This window comes from Pagrus major, chromosome 13 (assembly GCF_040436345.1).
Source record: "Pagrus major chromosome 13, Pma_NU_1.0".
Classification (NCBI taxonomy): Eukaryota; Metazoa; Chordata; class Actinopteri; order Spariformes; family Sparidae; genus Pagrus; species Pagrus major.
In genome coordinates, this window is record NC_133227.1 from 21145110 (window position 1) to 21166293 (window position 21184).

Genomic DNA, 21184 nt, shown 5'->3' on the forward strand with positions numbered 1-21184 from the left:
TATCGATTTAATCAAGAAAATAGTCAACTGATTAATCAGTGGTGAAAATAATTATTAACTGCAGCTGTAATTATAATTTGATTTATAGAAGAAATCCCAAATGGATGAATAATAACAATAAACTGTGCACAGCTTCTTTCAAAACAAAGCGACAAAGAGCTTTAAAAGGGGAAAAAAGACTCAAACATAAGGAGTTAAAATATGTTTGGAGTCATAATTAGGACAGTGAAATGGTTCCCTCCTCTGTGCTCCACCCTGCTGGGTCTTTACTGGAAGAAGAAAAATTAACATTTTTCCAGTCAAGGCTGTATAAGATTTGTCTTAACAACTTATAACAGAAGGAGCAAGATTTCTCACAAGAGGAATTTGACCTAGAAATGCCAGGCAAAGATTTATCAGTGGTGCTGACTTACTGTTTTCTGGCATCTTAATAGTACACCCTGCAAAAATAGCAGATCTTTTTTCCCATGGACTTTTTTACAAACACATACTGTAGCTGATAGAGAATTTTCTTCCATGCGTACAGTGTAAATTAAATAGGAAGGTGTTCTTTTATGTGGTGATGTGAGCTGCCATGCCAAGTTGACAATCAAACAGAAACACACCTGTTTGTGTTAGATTTTCAGATTGTCATGGTGTTGCAAAGCAGTCAAAACAGCTATGCAGTGGGATGTTTGTGAAGACTAATCCACGTGATATATTGAGTGTCTGCACGTTTTTTTTTTTTCTCAATTTGTTTTTCACTTGTGAGCAGCCATTTGCCAAAGATATGTAATAAGAGCATGAGTCCTTGGTCAACATTTCAGGCTAATAACCAGTCAGTGTTGTGTTTATGTTTTCTCCCCCCAGGAGCTACTGAGCAGACTGTTTCAAGAGGCTTTGAATAAACAAAAAGGAAGGCAGGAAAATGACCTAATTTGCGACAAGCGTGACGGACAACCTGGCGCAAATGTGTTGGTGGTAATTTCCCCAGTTTCACCCACAAGGAGGACACATGCATCAGTGCACAAACACGTACAACACATTAACAAACCCTGCCCTTCCCTTCCTGCCATCCGCCCCAGTCCTCCATGGATTCCTACAACTTCCACTTTGAGAGAATGAGCAACGTGGACCTGCATCCTCTGAGCCTGCCTGTCAGCCGGCTCTCCCCAGCCAAGTCCAACAGCAGCATTGCCGACCAACTTGCCCATCACCAACACGGCAAAGGAGACTCCGCCTACAGCTCCTTTTCTGGCGGTTCCACTGCCCCAGACTACCCCTCTCCCTTCCTCCCAGACGACCTACAGTCCAGTTCCTTCAGCCACTATGCTGATCTTAAGTACGTAAAGTCCATTTACCATCCGACCCAGGTTCTGCAGTCCGACCCAAAGACCATGGACCAGCTCTATCGCTCTGTGGAAGCTATCTCACAGCAGTACCGCAACAATACCAACATCAAAGTAAACCACCACAATGGAAATGACAGTTTCCATTCCAACAACAAAGCACTCTCTAAACAAGAGGTACCCTCCCAAGGAGCTTACCCTCCTGTCCGTCCTCCTCCAGTCCCAACACGCATGGATAGTTTCATAGCCACAAAAAACTTGGAGAACAGCAGGGTCCACCGGCACGGTACTGAGCTTCAACAACAACCCAGACCCAACAATCGACTCCATCCACAGCCCCATGGCCTGAAATCCCCAAGACTTGAGACGGCTAACCCAGATACAGGCAACCCGAGCGTCAATTCTGATCCAGTGTACTCAGTTTGGAGGGGCCCACAACAGCAACAGCCTCAGGCCCAGCAGCCACCAAGCTACCGCCCCCACCTCCAGCCTCATGATCAGACCAGGGTGCCATTGAACCCGGAATATCTTTTCATTACAGATAACAAAACTGCCTCTGAGCAGCAGAAGTCAGCAAACATCCTAAGCCGATCATCTCCCCGAGGCACAAGCCAGGCTGAGCACCTGAAACCCAGACACACCTCGAGCAGTGGTGCATATAATGGAGACCATCACAACAAACCCAGTAGCCATTTTGAGAGTCAGCGCAAAAGGTCGCAATCAGCTCATGATTGGCTTGGTTCAGAGCCAGCCCGAGCTGCCAGTCCCTGGAATGCTGGTCAGAGTTTGATTAACAGCAGCATCCAGCATAAAGGTCAGTTCTACTTCGTCACGGGAGTGTGTAAGCTGTCTGAATCAGCATCTGTGTGTGGGTCTGAGGCTGGGAGTGAGAGCTCTACTGTGTTGGAGACACATCAGCTCAGAGAGAAAGAAAGATGCCACAGCACAATGGATAATTTGTTTAGACCTCTCCAAGAGAGCTCTCGCACTTCCAGTGGTGTGATTCCAGATGAGAGAGAGGTTTTCACTTCTGTGTCCCATGGGAAGGACCTGTCCTCCAGGAGCCAGGACCAGGAGAATCGCAGACTATCCCTCACCTCGATGCAGTCTTCTCGAAGCTATGACGCCTTAGAAGACATCGATATGATGCAGAGTCGAGAGATTGGCCGCCACACTGCCAACAACCCTATATTCTACTGTGGACCTGACAGAAACTGCCCCACACAAACAAAGGAGGTCACTTCAGTGATAAGCAATGAACAACCTAACCATCACAAGAGAGAGGAGCAGGCAAAGAGAGGGAAACGGCAGCCCTTGGGGGATGTAGCCAGCGAGAGGATAAACAAAGAAACAACCCCGCTTCTGTACCACCTCACCGGAGCCAACAGAGCAGCATTACAGCCTAAAAAGAATGAATTCAGTGTAAAGGGCAAGGAAGCAATCCAAAACAAAACAGGTCATGGAGACTTGGCTGTCAACGATAATGAGAGATCTCCAAAAAGTGACACAAGCAAGAACGATAGAGGGGAAGTCACCTCTGCCTGTAACACCCTGGATGACTCGTTTAAAAAGTACTACAAGGAGAAGCTGAAGGATGCCCAGCCTAAAGTCTTAAGTGAGACATCATTTAAAAGGAGGGACTTGCAGCTGTCATGGCCACACCGTATCAGGCAAAAACCTGAGATGAGGCCTACAGTGATTCACACTTTCTCCTCATCACAGGACTCTGAGACCTCCACAGAGACACTCACTCCCTCCGTGGCCTCTGAGGAGACAGAGAAGGGGAGCATTAAAGAAGAAGTCAGGGAGAGTCACAGGGAGATGGACAAAGAGACTGAAAAGGAAAACGGGAGACCTGAAAAGGTGGCGCAGCCCCAGGTAGCACGCATCGGAGGCAGGAAACGATTGACTCCAGAGCAGAAGAAGATGTGCTACTCAGAACCAGACAAACTTAACCAACTTGGTGGTGGCCCTGTCCACTCTGCTTGCCGCTCATTTGGCAACGAAAGTGACAGTCTGTTTGCCGTTGAATGTGAGGAAGAGGAACCTGTGCAGAAAGGAGAGCAGGGACTGGTGGCTTCACGAAGGAAGATGTTTGAGACAAGAGGTCGAGCCCTTTCAACCTCGAGTGCTTCAAAGACGAACTTAAAACATCTGCGACACAAGGCTCTGGTGGAGTACATGGAGCGTAAGACTGGCCAGAAGGTGGCTGAGCCACAGCAACCAGCACCTCAGTTACCAACTCCGTCCAGACAGAGACATTCTCTGGGAGAGAAACCATTCGACTGGGGTCCCAGGCCTTTATCAGCAAGTCATGAAGGAAAAAACACCAAGAAGAAACTCCACAGGCCACACTCTGCAGGCCGCATCCTTGATTCCTCCACCAGCTCCATCAGGTACAAAGAGAAGCAGAGCCAGAGAGCAAAACATTCATTTGATGCTTTTTTGTTGAAAGTATGAAATCAAACATTATATTTAAATTTTCACAAAACAGGTATGCCCAGTTCTTCTCAGCTCAGTCTTGTTCAGGCCAATATGCTGGCCAGTCGAATCAACTCAGATGGAGGGAGAGCAGAGGTCCATCTCAGGGGAAGTCCGTCTCAGTTGAGAGTCTCCTGGACCAGCCAGAACCACCCAGTTTCTTCAGGAACAGATCAACATCCACACCACATGCACTTGAGGTAAGTTGGTTCGAACTGAGATACCTAAAAATATGTCTGTGACAATAGAACCTCTTTCACACTCGACAAAAACAAGCAAAACAGTAACACCCACTAATATTTAGCGTTTGTCTTTAGTAGGAAAGGGTACAATATGCATCAAACATCATAAGTATTTATCGGCTCCATCTCTGATTTGCAGTGATGGAAACATGAGACCTGGGTGGACACACTAACTTTTGCCCCTTTATATGCCAACGGAAGTTGGTGCCTAATAATTTTCTATGCGGCTCAAACAGCCCTTGAACATTATTCAGTCACTGTTGCGTTTGAAAGAGAGACTGAAGAAAAAGATACATAAAAGTAACCACTGTAAGTTTCTCACTGGCCTCCATGCTGCTTTCCATTGTTCCCTGTTATAGTATCAGGTGTTGTCTGTCTGTTGTCTTAACCTTGTCACCTAAATAATCCCAAATATCAAAGCTCAGGGGTATATTTTACCAGATAAAGTGCCTGATTATCTTTCAATCACAAGTATATGAAATTAAGTTTTTAGTAAAGTCAGAAAAAAACAGAAAAAGCGTTACAAAAGTGAAAAAATATGAATTAACCCCAGTTGGCTGTTCCTGTAGTACTTCGCACAAATTTTTAGTTATTTTCAATGTGTTGTCTTTTGATATTTCCCCAGGATCTGGAGGCACATGACGATGAGAAGGATCCTATACCAGTTAATTCTATGGAAACCTCGAGGTATGTAACAGCACTGCAGACGAATTGGGACATTTTTGTTGGTTTTCAGGTCAGAAGAGTATTAGGTCAGTGATGTGTGCGCTGTGGCACAGACTGTAAATCTCCCCTAGATTCATTGTGTCACTGGAAAGTCAACACCCACCTGCTCCAGCAAACCGACATTCCTTTTAAAAGATTTATGCATGGACTGTAAAATGAGGAGCTGGCCTATTTCTTAAAACTACAGAGTGATTTGTAAGAATATCAAATTATTACCGCCTGTCTTGCTATGAAAATTTCCAGAGCTAGTGTATGATACGTTTGTAGAATCAGTGACTCATGTTAGACATTTAAACACTGCATGTCATTGTCAGGCCCCAGAAGAATGACACTGACGACTCCTTAATAAAGCCAGCGCCTGAGGGCCAGCAGCGCGTCCGTGTGGTTGCACAGAGGGGGAAGTCCATGGAAGAGCTCGGGGCATCAAAGTTAACAAGACCGTCAGCCCTGAGTAAAAGTTCTGAGCAGCTGGATCAAGTGGGGAGGTATTCCACTGGACCAGGTGGACCAGAGAGAGACAAGAGGAGTGTTTCATTCTTTGCCGAAGTCCGGTCAGCCCAGGTGCAGGAAAGAGGAAGGAGGAAACAACATGTAACAGAGCAAGTGGGACAAGAACCAGAGATTGTTGGTCAGAAGAACACTCAGGGACAGATGCAAAACCAAACCCAGAAGAAGTTGTTGAAGCAGAACTCAGAACCAGGGGATAATGCCTCAATGGGAACGAGGAACTCCAGTAGATCCACCTCCCCAGCCTCCTCTTTCTCTTCTCGGGCCAGGGTTCACTCTGGACCTCCTGGTTCTGCCACAGTTGAGTTCAGGTCCAGCAGACCGCCCAGTGAGACCACATCTCACCCACCTTCCCCCAGAAGTCTAGAGACCGGCGAGAGGGAGATCAGTTCCACCTCATCCACCCCCACCCAGACAAAGCTTCCTTGTGAAAACAGGCCCTTCTCCAGGTAAGATTAGACTCCATCCCAATGCATCGTTTGTTTTCTCTGAAATGATTTGACTAATTTAACTTTCCTGCCACAACTTCCTGACTCTCATTGTATTGTCATCATTTGAATTTATCACCTCATCAGGCACCTGAGTAAACAAGAACACATTCTAAACAGGTGTTTGTTATTCTGCAAATGTAACCATAATTTGTTTAACGTCCAGTAGAGCCCGGACTTCTGTGACTGCATCAGAGAAAGAGCAGTCGGTGGATGAACCCAGCAGTGACGCCCCACCGCCGGATTCAAATCATGAAGTGTCTCTGAGCTGCGGCGTCACCACAGATCCGTCACTGTGGATCCTCCCTCCAGAAGAAGAGATCAAAGAGGAGCTCCAGACCTCGCTGCTGACAGACAATGTTTTTGAAGATGAGTCCACCGGCACGGCCCCTCCGACGCAGATAAGTGAAACCTCTGTGTCTCCCTGCACCTCGGTATCAGACGCAGACATCAGTCAGCAGGTGGAAGAGAAGAAAACTCCAGAAACGGAAGATGAGAAGTCGGGAGAAAACCAGGAGATGGAAGAGAGGGGGACCCCAGAGGGAGAGACGGAGAGTCTGGAGAAGCCCGCAGAGAGACCTCAGTGGGAGGAGCTCGTAGAAGCAGTGGTGAAGGCCGACCAGTCACTGGCTAGAGTGCTCTACCCACTGGCCAATCGGAAGACAGCACTAATGTTGATGGAGCAGCTGCTGTCAGAAGACACGCTGCTGATGGAGGAGCATTACAAGAAGAAGCAGGAACAGAAAGGAGCAGCAGAAACGTGAGTGTCAGAGGTTAAACTCAGCTCTGGCAGTCATAAATACACTCCTACTAGTTTCCAATGATATATTGAAACGTCTTGAAAGTTTGGAATATGCTTGAATTCGAATACCAACCAAATGCTATATTTTCAGCGTTATCTCCACTTATCTCTCATCTACACAATTACTCATGTAGCCTAGTCCAAGTGCAATTATAGTAAAAATTAAGAAGTGACTATAAAGGCTTCAAATCTGGAATTTTTTTATTTAGGTGCCTTAAAAAGTTCTTTAATCTTACTCGTAAAAACCTAAAATGATGAATATAACACAGAAGATGACTGTAAAATAATAGAAATAAGAAGTTTACTCGACTTGCTTTATACATTTCCCAAATCCTGGACTTCCCATCCCGTCAGGTGTTTACATAACCCTTTATCTTGTATACACGCAGCTGTGTAGATGGAAAGAATAATCCATCTCACAGAAAAGGTCGAGTTAATTAGGATTCCTAGTTTACTGTTTCTCTACGAAACTTGATACCGGTTCATAATGACCAATGAACTGAGCTCCACCAGTGCTGTGTTACCTTTTGTTGCATCACATGCACAGACGCACCTGGCTCTCTGCTTACTGCTGTGCATGCAGTCACATTTCTGCTAGTGTAAGCACACTTCAGATTCATAGAGAATGTGCAGTTGCGTTTCATCATTGTGTAATATGTAAATGACAGTGGTGTCTTTGCTCGGAAAATACTCAATGTGACTATACGTGGCACAGCTGAAATGTAAATTAAACTGGCTACATCACATGGCTAGCTTAACCTAAACATGTGCTTGTCTTTCTAGTGCTGAACCAGCTGAAGGGGCTGAACCGTCTCCTTGTCCCTCTGCTCCTGAAAGCCTTAAACCTCAGTGTACAGACCCGCAGAGCAAAGCTGACATCACTGAGAAGAAGGTAATTATTCATTTATGCCATTAAGAAGATGCCATAACAAAACAAAGTAAGCCCAGTGAGTAGCAAAAATGTATGTCTTTGAGTCAGCTTTATTGTCTGTACATTAAAAATGACAGGACAGCAGAACAAACAGGACTTTAAAACGACACACTTTGTACTGAACTATGTGGTGATTTCACATTGATACCATCTTGATGCTATTTGGCCTTAAGTGGACTCATTTCAGGCCGAGATAGTCTCTCTTATCACACGATGTACTGTCTGCCTCTTATCGGTTTCTCCCACTTGCCTAATGTTTGGCTTAGCACATAGACTCTCCTTCTTCCTGACTGCAAGTAAGCAAATATGAAATAAATCCTTTTAATGGTTCACCTGCAGACAAGTGTTTATTTCTCCAGATTTTTTTTTCATTTGGCCCAGTTTCACAATGTGTATCTGTTCTGAAGTGTCATCTCACATCTCACCCTCTCTGCTTGAATTAACAGGGTCTGCTGGTGTCTTATATTGAGACGCGTCTGCGCTCACTGGAAGAAATGCGCAATCCCCTCCAGACAGAGATTCAGGAGAACGTGGCTCACGGGGAGACTCTGGAGGTGCTGGTCCGTGAGCGCTGTCAGCCCGTGGAGCTGGAGAGGTACAACCTGTTCATTGGAGACCTGGAGAGAGTGGTGAGCCTGCTGCTGTGCCTCTCTGCACGGCTGGCAAGGGTACAGAACGCCCTGAGCACTGTGGACCAACACACAGATGCTGAGGAGAAGGTGAGGAATGGAAATCATTTCTTTTATTTTTTCTTGTCTTTTCTGTCAATCATTGCAGTTAATAATTAATTGTGGATGTACCGAAATTGTTATTGGCAGATATTTTCCTTGTTGGCTGCTGGTGGCTTATCAACAGATACCACGAGATTCGCCGATGGCAGTGGCTGATGTTAAATTTTTACCTTTATGTGTCTCATCAATTTTGTGCTGGCACATTCTTGAACTACCGGCTTGTGACATAACTGCCATCAGTCTGTAAGGCTATGTAAATACTAAAAACAATCCTTATCATTGAGTAGATAGTTATATTATAGGCAACAAAAGGCTTTTTCCAATTGTATTTATTACTTTCCAAAGAAAAAATGGTTGATGCATCAATCTATATGATCAAATGTGTAATTTGTACTTGCGAAGAAAGTCTAATGAAGAATAAATAACAAGAAAAACAAAATAAACAACAACAACAAAACATTGGTATCGGCCCAGAATTTCACGATCAGCGGATCTCTTAGACTTTTTTAGTCAGAGTTGCATAATTGTCTGATATTAACACAAACTGGGGACTGTTTTGAAAACACTCTTGGTGATGCGTTCAATGACAGTTCGACATCCACGGTTTCTAAAGCTAAAGGGAGAAATTTTTTCCCAAATTAACATAATAATAACAAAAAAAGGATGTTTTAATCCTTTCTTCTTGTTTGTCTTTGGGTTTTCTGTCAGAGTGCTGTGATTATTCACATTTCACGTCACCTTGCAAGTAGTTACAAGCATGGAGCCACAAAAATCAAACTATGAATCCATCGGTTTTCTTCTCATTAGAGAGCACTAATATTGTGAATACATCTTTGACATGGCTCTGACTGATTTCTAGGGTTAAAGGTCAACTCACTTGGTTAAATACAAACTGATAAAATACTTTAATGCACCATCATGTGCTCCATGTTTTACAATCCCATTACGCTCCTCCTGCCTTTTCCCCCTGAAGTTGTTTACACATACACACTGCTACATGTGAGTAAAAGCATACTGTGCTCGAGTGTCCTGAAGGAACATTGTGTCATGTCACAGTGCATATCGCATAATTCACCGCAGCTCATTTAGAGCTTCTGGTGAACAGTGCAAAGCTACTCCCATGCCTTCAGCTATACTCTCGCTCTCTGTTTACTTAAGAACAGCAAACATGCCACTTGAAGCCAAAAGTTGAAGGACGGCGTTAATGGAGTCAAGGTTTCTCACTGCGTGGAATTCCAAAAATGTCGTTTATCTGTGTGTAATTGCCAATATAATGGCTTATCTGTGTTTGAACCGAATGGTTTATCAGACAATTGAAGATTATTTTGGATATGCTGCAGTTTGATAGGACTGCACTCTCTGGTTTGATATATTGAGAAATAATTATTATTATAATTAATTATTGAGAATTAATTGCTCCAGTAAAATGTGTTTGAAGCAAATAACATTATATTTTAATAAAGACCTAAATGACTGACAGCAGTCTCAAATGTTATCATGACAAATATTAGTCACGGGATCTGACTTGAGCTCTGTGCTTTGCTTTGTTTCATTGTGCTTTCTGCATCAGTTTATGTTTGCACGGATGCATTAGATTTCTAGATTTACTCCCTTGAAAGAGCTCCTTGTTGGTTTGTCCATCTGCAGAAAGCTGGATGAACGTGCAGCGTACTGAGGGCTTGTTAGAGGCTCATTTGTTTTCTTGCTGTTATCAGCAACGCTGGTATTTACACTGACTCACCGAAACTCCAGCCCGGTTTCGGTGACATTTGTATATACCCTGCCCTCTGTTGACACAAGAACACACTGCACCTCATGTCCTGAGGCTGTTAGAAACATGATCATAAAACTTTCACATCTCTCTATTGCATCAGACACCATATCATCTTCCAATAAAAAAAAAAAGTATACTGTGGCTGTAAAAAGAAAAAGGGTTTTGATGTGATTACATTGCAGATCAGCAATCCTCCATGCTTACTGCAGGGTATTTACTTTTTCATCTCATATCAAGAGCATTGGTATGGAAGCTCATTTCTGCCAGTTAAAGATGAAAATAAAGCTTGATGAAAAAAATATTGCCATGTAAATCATAATTCTGAGATTAAAAGTCAACATAATTAGAAATTAGAAATTAAAAAGTCATATATTTTAACTGAAAAGTCATAATTATGAGATTAAAGCCAATGTTGTGAGATAAATCATGATTATGAGATAAAAAGTCATACTTATAAGATAAAAAAGTCGAAATTGTGAGATTAAATGGCAGAAATGGGCTTCCATACATGGGTCTAAATGCTCTGCAAGGCATGAATTCAACACCAGAAGAAAGGGGGTTAAAGTTTCAATAACAAACTGAACATATTTCTTTGTCCTCAGCAAAATCATGTAAGATAGCGAGGAAACTCAACCTTCTAATGATATAAGGTGTCATTTATCTTCTTCTGTCTCTGCACTCAGCAATCTCTGGACAGTCGCCATCGTCTGCTGTGCAAACAGAGGGAGGACGCCAAAGATCTGAAGGATAACCTGGACCGGAGAGAGAACCTCGTCTCCACCTTCCTGTCGCGCCAGCTGTCCGCCGAGCAGCTGCAGGACTACCGGCGCTTCGTGCAGACCAAGGCCTCGCTGCTCATCCGGCAGAAGGACCTGGAGGAGAAGCAGAGGCTGGGAGAGGAGCAGCTGGAGGCTCTCAACAACAGCCTCAATCTGTGAGGCGATGAAAGCACTGATTTCTCCATTCTTACCTTGAAGGAGGATGCTCAAAAAGACAGAGTTTTGGTTGTACTTTTCTGGCTCTTAGACACACAAGGCGTGGATTATAAGTGGTCCAGCTGGTATCCCCAACCCTGGCGCACCCTGTCATGACTTTCTTTTGCCCTTTTGAAGAGGGCTTGTGAGGATCTGCTCTCCTCTCATAACTACAGACTGCACATGAGACGAGCTATAAAGACTCCTTGCCTTTCTGTCGTCTACCGAGGGTGCCCAGAACGCTCACCCACCCGATCTCCGCCCATTGTCAGTCTGCACAATCCGCGATGTACATCTGTAGACTTTGTTGTACATTTGACGAGAGGACTGAACTGTTTTTCTGCGTGCCTTGATATTGGTGTTGCTGTGGAACGTTTTTTTCCATTAAGAGCTGCTGGGTGGAAACGTTGCGTCCCCTGTTAGCAATTCCTTCACTTTCCATTAAGATGGTAGTGCTACAGCCCTGTATCTGCACCTGTGTAAACCTATTATAAGCTTTAAGATTGTATTTTTGACCAGTGAGGGGGCTTCAGTGAAAGAGAGTAGCCAGAGAGGGGGCGCTGTACTGTATCATGTCAGTTGAAATGTACAATAGATGTAGTAGATTTAATCTTTTTTTTTAAAAAATATGTTCTTATTGTTAAATGTTTCAAATTAAGGCACTAAAAACCAAAAAGGGTGAATGAAAAAAAGCACTTTGTAATGATACATAAATGCACATTTCTTCAGATCAGATTCAAAATAATCTCGAGCGAAAGCCTTACTCCATCCGTTCAAACTATATTTCTATTTTTCCTTTGTTCTGTCATGAATCTTTAAATAGGAATGTCGAAATAATGTTTTTAAGGTACATGAGCACACCCAGGAACATTAAGGATTGTGTACTAATACTCTTCCAGCTAATTTCATACTTAATGTCATTAAGTCTCGATGATTTCATGCTGGAATGGTTCCTCATACAGGGGTGCTAAACCTCTTTAAAGCAGATTATAAGTAAGCAATTATATCACTGAGTATTTTCTCCCAATGTCCCTTTGTTGCAGAAGTGACACGTGATACTTGAAATACTTTTTTTTTTGTCAGGAGGAAAGTCCACAAATTTTCACTTCAGGTGTCTTAAACTCATTTTCTCTTCTCTACCTCCACAGAGTAGCCACTTTTAGACACGTGTAGCCTTTAAGTTTATTTAAATTTACACCGCTTTTAGTTAAAGGTAGCCCTGAATGAAAAAAACACACTTTTGAATCAAATAACTTTCCCCTCTAATCTTTAAAGAATCTCACATTTTAAAAACCTGCATTTGTCATTAGTTTTATAGTTATATTAACTTCTTTTTACAGAATCTTCGACCTGACACATCAGAGCGTTGTCGAAAGAGATGCGAGCTGTCGCTCGACATCAGATTATGTGCAGCGTGTGTGTGTTTGTGTGTGTGCACGCGCTTGAAATCATGAATGTCTTTAATTATGTGTGTGTAGAGATTAGTTGTTGAACAGAGAGACAGAACTCCTCTCGGTGTTTGCTGTGTACGTTTTCAACAAAAACTCCTATGAAGTCATGAAGCGATCAAAATGCTATCGTCCCTCAGGAAATTCTTCCTGTTGGCTGTACTGAAAAAAAAAAATAATCCAGTGTCTGGGTTGACTTTTGTGTATATGATATTTATGTAATAATGACCACAAAGAGGCAGAGCATCATCAGCAACCTCCACACTCACAAAAAACATTATTCACTAACTCACAATGTCAAAAAAAATTGGTTTCTTAGAAACCCCTCCTCTCTGAAACGCATTTTCATGTTTTTCGCTAAACAATTTCACCACCTCCTCAGCTATTTCTCTGGAGGTTTACAGCTCTGCCCCGCTTCAGTTTGCTAAACAAGCGTGTGTTTGTTTTGGCCTTTGTGCTGACGCAGGCCTGTAGGGTTAGAAAATACTCTTATGTTGTTCCCTGCAGCCTGCTGGAATTCCTAAAGTATGCAAAAGACCAACGTTTTGGAGAAAGAAAAGCCTGGAGGGGAGGAGAAAGTGTGAAAAAAGGTTCCCACAAAGGAGCAGCACATGGATAAATCTCATTTTAGTCCTCGCTATGTGTGCATACTAACAAACTCCCTGAGTCATTTCTTGTTCTGTTGAGGTTGCCGGAAAAAAAAGTGGGGTTTGTTTTTGAAGTAGGATTACATTTATTTAGTTGGGGATTTTGTTTCACACACTGTGACATTGATACACAACAGAATCTGTTTTAAAGCCAAGAAGGAAAGACATATTTCAGCGAGTCCCAGCTGGTGGTATGACAGCACAGACATTTTCTAAATCCACCTTTTCTGCTATGTTTCACACCTGTTTTCCAGTTGAGAGTTTGAGTTGTTTCTTTTGTGCCTGTCTGGAGTTGTAAATTCCACGATGTTTGTAATATTGTGAATAAATTAAGCTCTCCCTCTCCTTCAAGTGTACCACATTTCTTATTTTTCAACGGTAAAGAACAATTGGTGCAGGAGCATCTCATCACGTGCAGGATACTATATATAGAAGTACAAATATAGGCTGCGTGAAATATTTATAGAAAGAGTGATTTACGTCCTGAAATATTCAAGCTGTGAGAACAGCTAACATTGGATATTTAGTCACATTATTTCTCTTAAACTTGACAAATAATGTTATTTAATGTCATATTTTGGCTTTCCCCTACTTAAAATCTGAAGTTTCCTCAGTAGCTGATGCTCTCCTGGATCGGTTGTTCCTCTCAGAGATCGTCTCTGCCCTCTGCAGGCACATCAACACACTGCCTCTGAGAGTTGAATCATTTACGGTCACTGAACTGTGGAAAAAAAACAGTATCATACAATAACATTAAATCTGTGTTTTACTCCTGGGAGAAGAGAATTGTACAGAAAGAGGTTTTGAATGGAGATGATAATAGAAATGGGTCATCTGTCAGCACACGGAAGAAGGAAACTATTTTTTAGAACTCGTGTTTGGGAAAACTGAATGTCAGCAATGTTTCCTCTTCAGAAATCCCAATAGTGTTTTATATAACGTGGGAAATTTTGTTACATAACTGAATCCTTCACTGCACAAAGTCAGTCTCATATTTAATACTGATGTGTTTCATTACAAAATAAATGCTAATGTGCAACTTTAGAGTGTCAACGTCTTGAAACGAGGTGAAGTAACACGTGGATATGACACTTTTTTGGACACGTTGGTAAAAAATGTGAAGCGACAGCATGTCAGAAGGCCTGGAAACAGGACGACAGCTTGCTAAGGAAACCCACCTACCAGCACCTCTTAGTCATACTAATTCAAATGTGATATCTTTTTTGTTTTGTTGTGTGTTGGTTGGATGTATTTTGTACAGATTAAACAAACAGACAAAGATAAAATGTGAGCTTTTCTAGGTTCTGGGAGGCACATTTGTTGACTTTGGACAGAACCAGGCTAGTTTCCAGTGCCAATGCCAAGCTAATTGTCTGCCTGCTCCTACTTCATATCGAATGGACAGGTATCATTTCACTTCCTTGCCATAATTTGAATCCACGGTCATGACTGCACATCACAGTAATATGAAGATGGAGTAAGGAAGGCAGTTAGCTTAGCATAGAAGCAGAGGGACAGCTAACTTGGCAAAACCACTACTGGTACTTCTAAAGCTCACTAATTAAATTAAAACATCTTTTTTAATAAATTAAATCTTGTTTGTTTGTCTAGGCTAGCTCTTTCCCTCTTTTTCTAGTCTTATGCTAAGCTATATGTCTGCTGGCTCCAGCTTCAGTTGAACGGACAGGTAGCTCCTATGTATATAGTCAGCCATCAGGTAAAATATACTTATAGGAATAGTTTTACATGCTTTTTTGCAAGATTTATATCCATCATCATGTGGATTAATGTTAGCGTAAATATGAAGCTGGAGTCAGGAGGCAGTTAGCTTAGCTTAGCAGAAAGACTAGCTGCAGGGGGAAACAGCAAACCTAGCTCTGTCCACAAAATCAGCCTAGCAGTAACTTTAAAGTTCACTAATGTTATTATTTTTTTGTTTAAAATGTGCAAAACCCCAAACAGTTATGCTTTTATGTAGGTATTAAGGTGGGTGCTAATTAGCGAGCATTAGGAGTGCTAGATGTTGTTAGCTTCCGTTGCGCTCCCACTTCTCTCGTCTCTTCCGTGTCCTCATTTGTTCAGTCTCACAGAGGAATGTCGTCCAGTTTGTTTTTCAGCAATAACAAACGCTTCAGTTAAAAGGCGTCGAATGGACTGAGAGAAACAAAAAAAAAAAGATTTCATGTTGGCAAGTGGCAGAGGAAACCCCCTGGAGGGCAGTGAGAGACACCACAGAGCACTTAATATAGCCTACTTCTGCTTCTAACAAACACTTTTAATCAGATTCCCAGGGACATAAAACACAACTCAGGGAATGCTAAACAAGTGAGATCTTTGTCAGACACTAATTGCATGGTAATTAGGTTGAGCGTCATTACAAAGACGGTGTAAGTGATGGAGCATTCTGTGGTGTGTGCTGCAGACAACAAACAGGAGGGAACAGGATGGCCTGAGCACAGCGCTGGGTATAATGAGGAGCTTTTGCTGCTGATAATCACCGACTGTGTCCCTCTGTCTCAGGGAAGACACATAAGCTCTCGTTTTGGGAAGCCAGTGTGATTTATTTTGCTTCGTGCCACCAAATAAGCGTTAAATTCACAATGATTGACAGTGCGTGCAGGTCAGGAGGGCGGGCAAACATGTCTGTGACTTAGTGATTACCGCGCCAGGTGCTCACATTAGTCACTTTTCAACCTGAACCCTGAACCTCTCCGCCCGCAGGAATGTCGGCACACCTTTCGGTCTCCTCCTCTAACCTCTGGCAGTCTTTACACAGCTCAGTTGTGAAGACTAACAAAGGCTTGTCCTCGAGCCAAAATACTTACGGTAAAGCTGTACTTCCATCACCGTGATCTATCGCCTCTTTGTCACAGAAGACGTTGCTGTTGAAGCTCCACTATGATGAGGCTGACTTGAGCCTTGTTCGTAACTACCTGACACACACAGACAGGATAATAGTTTACAGTAAAACAAAAAATGCATTCCTCACATTCCTCGTTATACGTCTCTGCAACAGAAGAAAGCATAAAAGTAATAGTTATGACTGGAGTTTGTGATTATGTGGAGCCGTCTTCACCGAGATATGACCGGCGGGCATCGTGTGCTGTGTTAACGTTACTTTAGAAACACGGAGACGTAAAATTTACACTGGATTGTGTCCAATACTTGAGCAAGAGGAGAAGACAAGTTAAATCAAATCCTACTCAGCAGATGTTAAAGGGATATTTCGACATATTGGGAAATACCATCCCTTGATTTTGTGCTGGGATTGAGATAAAAACATAGATACCACTCTCGTGTCTGTAGGATAAATATGAAGCTACAGCCAGTTAGCTTAGCTTAGCATAAGGACTGGGAAAAAAGAGGAAGCAGCTAGCCAGGCTCGGTCCAAATGTGACAAAATCTGTTGCCTGCCTGGCAACGTCATGGTGCTAGAGGTTCTGGTGAGCAGATTTTGTAAGCCAGGCTAGCTGTTTCCCTCTGCTTCCAGTCTTTAAGCTAAGCTATGCTAACTGCCCCCGGTTGCAGCTCCATACTTAATGCCCATATGGTCTAATTTCACAAAAGGTGTACCTTTAGCACAAGTCCATATTTGTATTTAACAAGCGCTTTAACGCACAGATGCTTTAATAACAGGATTTAACATAACATCTCCTGCACTCCGGGCCTTGTTCCTGACCTCGTGAGAGCCTTTTCTCCTCACAGCGGCAGAAAAGAACATTCACTTAATAAAACCCCGGGGCTCGGAGATGAAACATCGACTTGACGTAAAGACAACGGATGCTGCTGGGGAAGTGACACCATTAGAAACGAAAGGGAACGCAGGGAGGCGACTCCAGGCGGGGATGAGACAAGACAGTCGGAGAGCGACTTCATCGACTTTACCCCACGATTCCTTTCTCCTCCAAACTTTTATTCACCTCTTGTCGACACCTAACGGTTAACACAGTAGCATCTGTAGAGGAACGTGAACCAGGAAAGACGGGAAACGAGGCAGCAAAGTCGGCTGCGTGTCTTGCTGAATCACAGCTGTCTCAACAAGCCGGAGGATGGGTCTGAGCCAAATTTCAGAGCCCATTTGGCACGCAGAGGGACTGTAATGATTTATGGAGCACCTGCACACACCTCCACGGATGACACACCCTTTAACTTTTCTAGTTTTCCAAGCAAAATCCAGTTAATCGTTTTCTTCCAGGCCGTTTCAGCTGGATGTTTGCTTCTCACAAGAGCTGCGCGGTGTTTAATAATTCATCTGTTACAAAGTGGAGCGACGATGAAGAGACGTGTCCTCTTCATCCTCCTCAGAGGGACAAACAGTCGTCACATTTTCACTTTTCATGATTTAATGAACTGCTTCGAGAGGTTTGATTCACACACAAAGTCAGCGGTCACATCCTCAGTTTTCAGTTTGGGCACATGCGCCTCTGGAAACGGAGAAGATGACGACTTCAGTTCTTACTCAGAGGTGAAACCGAAGAGGGGAACGAGTCAAGTCTTGATCTCTGCTACGTCACAGGTGCATTTCCTGTTAGCGTTGATTTATTTCAATCAGAAGCAGATGAACAAAAAGAGCACATGCAAGTTTTGAATGTTGAAAAACAAACATAACAATCGGGCATCAAACATACACATTGTTTCGGTGATTTTGTTCAGTTCAGTTTTGATTTCTGCGTCTCAGCAGGCAGAGGAGACGAGTCTTCACGAGGCCACAGACGGTGAGTAACACCACGACTCACGGGACCTTCTGGAATATTGTCTGAATCACCTGTAAACACTCCTCGAGTTACACACACACATGCAGGTAATGTCTCAGACTCAGTCTCCACCTGTCTAAATCAGAATCAGTCATCCAGCTCCCCTCATGTCATCGTCAGTGTCAGTCTTCGATTGATTTCCCCCTTTGACGGCACAACCAGAAGGAATTTCATCTTTGTGTTGTCTGTCAAATACTTTTTAATCTTATTTGTGACAGTTTATCTCATAAATTTGACTTTCTATTACATAATTATGACTTTTCTCTAATAATTTAAACTTTTTATATCATTATTTTCTTTAACTGGCTGGTATGAGCTCCCATAAAGGTGGCCTGAAAATCAGAGAAATATCAGTGAGGTTTTCTGAGGTTGGTCACACACACCACTCCTCATGCAAATAAGCAGACAAAGAGTTCTGAGTTCACATAAAAGCGTCTGATATGATTCTCTGCCTGAAGCCGCCGTCCTCTCGCTCCTCGATGGGGTCGTCGCTCAGGGAGAAGAACCCCGGCCTCTGCTTGTGCCTCTTCTTGTGGCCGGTCATGTGGGGCTGGAACAGACGACTTATCGAATGCAGGCCCTTGGAGAGATCCGTGAAGAGGTCCAGCTCTTCCTTCTCCTGGCTCGGGCCCTGGTCCTGGCTCCGGGCCCTGTCCTGCACCTGCTGGGCTTTGGGTTCACCCAGCATCTCTCTCACCGTCACAGAAACACCTTTGTGCAGATAGTGGTAGGCCCTCTTCCCGCAGTTGTCCCTGATTCTTGGGTCGGCCCCCAACTCCCCCACCAGCATGGCCATGATGTACTCCTGGTCGTGCAGGGCGGCGATGTGCAAAGGAGTGTATCCGCCGTGTGTTTTTGCATTAATGTCAACGTCGACCCCTCCCTGTTTGGACAGGTCGATGATCTTCACGAGCATTTCGCTGTTGCCACATTTGGCTGCCCAGTGCAGGGCGGTGAACCCTGACATGAAGTCCCTCTTCTCTGCCAGCTGGTTGTCTCTCAGCAGCAGGCCGTAAGCCTGGCTCCAGTGGCCGGAGGCGCACTTCACCAGCCACTCGTGCTCTGCCTGCTCCAGGGGAACCAATGAGGGGACTCTTGTGTCTTTGGGCTCCTCTGACGCCTTCTTCGCCGCCCTCCTCAGCTGGGGGGAGCCCACGCTGGGCTCCACCGACGGGGCTCTCCTCCTGCTCCTGTAGCCGTCCAGTATCGGGCTTTCGGGAGGGTCGCCTGGGTCCACTTTCAGCTTACGGGTCTCAACTCTGCTGGGCGCCATTCTCAAAGGCAAGGCGTAAGGTTTGCTCTGGGGCTTACTGACTGCATTGACTCTTGAGCAGCTATCTCCATTTTTGCCCTTCTGGATCTCAAAGTTCAGCGTTCTCTTAACTCTGAAGCTGTCTGTTAGCTTGCTCCTCTGCAGAGCCAGCTGTATGGGAGACAGCAGCTCTGAAGGATTTTCACCACTTTCTCCATCAGCCTCAGAAACAGCTGATCTCTCCCCTCCAGCACCGTCACGATCACCGCTGCCCTCAGTCTCCTCTCTCCGCACAGGTGGGCGCTGCTGCTCACCTGTCGGCCGGATCTCTTCATTGTCGCTCTTTTCCGCAGCCTGGTGCCCGTCCAGTAAATGCTGATACATTTTCCTCACCACAACGTACCGGGCACCGTCCATTTCTTTCACGAAGGCGACGTTGTTGACGAAAGTCTTGAAAAGCTCCTTGTTCCGCTCTTTCTCCGCCGGATCCTCGCTGTCTATCAAACCTTTGAACTTCAGCACCAAGTCGGACTTCTTCACTTTGCCCCCCTCCGTTATCAGCAGAAATAGGATGGATTCCTGCGTTAAAGCCATCGTGAAAGGTTTTAAAGGTGAAACCCTGTACCCTGTCTGACCTCCGTCCCGGTGACAGCAGAGCGCAGTGGGCTTCACCTGGCCGCGCGCTCCCTTCTCTCCTCCCTCCTCACCTGGAGGAGGCTCTTTCCGGGGAAAGTGCAGACGTGGATACGATTTGAATAATATATGCAGATGTTTCCCTGCAAGGCAAAGTGCCAACCTGAAACCAACAAGGCAGCAGGTTGTCTGTGTCTTATTTTCTCTTCCCTGTGAAAGTAAAGACTTGAAATGAGTCATTCTGGGTCTGTTTTTCTTTTTAAAAGAAAACAAAATGGAATTAAAGGTGCAATATGTAAGAATTGGCCATAGTCAAAACAAATAGGAGGCAGCAAATCACCATAGGAACTGCCAGTGTTTGTGGTTACAGTAATATATTACTTTTAGCAGTAACGGAGTAATATAACACGTTACTAATAATATTTCAGTAATGTATTACTACAGTTATGTAACCTCACGCGTTACAATCTGCGTTACTGACCGAAGTGAAGCGTATTGTACCGTATTAATACAGGCTACGCGTGTGTTTAATATAGCCGAGCCTATAAGTTGTTTGTTCAGTCTCTGTGTGACTGAAATTAGCTGTATTTCATGGCCTAACGAGGAAGCCAAATCCTACGAGCGCACTTTAATTTACATTCTTGAGTCACATACGTCCATGCGTTCCTTGTTTTGTGAACCTTAATAAAAAGGCATAGAAAAAGAGAGTTTTGTCTTGTCATGCCATTATAGGCTACATTATAGAAGGCATAAGTGTATTGTGTTTCATATGACTGAGCCTACAATTAAAAATATTTATTCCTATCTCATAATATATCAGACTTTGATCCTTTGTCTGCCTACTCATCCAATTTGTTTATTTAAAAAGTTTTGTTGTTTATTTAATAATTAATGTATTACTCTATGCAGACAGTAATATTGTAATGTGATATATTACTTTAAAATGAGGGTAACTAGTAATATGTAATATATTGCATTTTGAAAGTAACTTGCCCAACACTGGTAACAGCTATCTGAGCTCAGGGACCAGGGAAGTACAGGAGCTTTGGACCGGAACAGGCTGGGGCTATCTGGTTAGCGTGCTAACTTTAGTAGGTATCTCTACAACACAACAATAGTGTGGTGCAGTTTGTAGTCCTAAAACCTGGAAATCAGCACGTCTGGTTCCCTCATATCAAAGTCTATTTTATTTATTTTTTTTTATTGATTTTTGCTTATATGCCTGAAATAGGGTCTGTGGTTACTACAGCCTTAATATATTTACAAATCAAATAAAAAAAATGTAAAAAATGTCTTTGTATGTAAGATTTCATGTCAGAAAGACACCAGTGGAGCCAAGTGTTTCAGGGGCCTCACTGGTTATTGTACAAACACACAAATGTATATCTTTATTCACTGATCTGTGTGAAACTGGATCATATTTATGGAGACAATGTTTTCTGGTTTTCCCTCAAATGTCCTTCGGC

General features: G+C 43.5%; 2 protein-coding genes across 4 annotated transcripts in view; one reads left to right on the plus strand and one right to left on the minus strand.

Annotated features, from left to right (window-relative positions):
* Positions 1–13424, plus strand: part of shroom1 (shroom family member 1) — a 35963-nt gene extending 22539 nt beyond the window's left edge. For 2 of the 3 annotated variants that reach the window (XM_073479024.1, XM_073479023.1), the window contains 8 exons: positions 850–3724; positions 3823–4009; positions 4677–4738; positions 5092–5733; positions 5939–6532; positions 7358–7466; positions 7952–8224; positions 10694–13424. In XM_073479024.1, coding sequence (XP_073335125.1) covers positions 1071–3724; positions 3823–4009; positions 4677–4738; positions 5092–5733; positions 5939–6532; positions 7358–7466; positions 7952–8224; positions 10694–10948 — 4776 coding nt within the window. In that variant the 5' untranslated portion in view covers positions 850–1070 and the 3' untranslated portion in view covers positions 10949–13424. The remainder of the gene's footprint in view (positions 1–849; positions 3725–3822; positions 4010–4676; positions 4739–5091; positions 5734–5938; positions 6533–7357; positions 7467–7951; positions 8225–10693) is intronic. The other variant, XM_073479025.1, reaches the window with a different exon arrangement.
* A 4830-nt stretch (positions 13425–18254) lies between these two features.
* Positions 18255–19679, minus strand: sowahaa (sosondowah ankyrin repeat domain family member Aa). Its single transcript, XM_073478883.1, has one exon. It carries the CDS (start codon positions 19677–19679, stop codon positions 18255–18257), a length of 1425 nt encoding a protein of 474 aa, XP_073334984.1.
* Positions 19680–21184: the final 1505 nt, after the last annotated feature.

Excerpts from the sequence above, each read along its gene's own strand:
- sowahaa (XM_073478883.1), bottom strand. The coding sequence starts at position 19,679 with ATGGCTTTAACGCAGGAATCCATCCTATTTCTGCTGATAACGGAGGGG.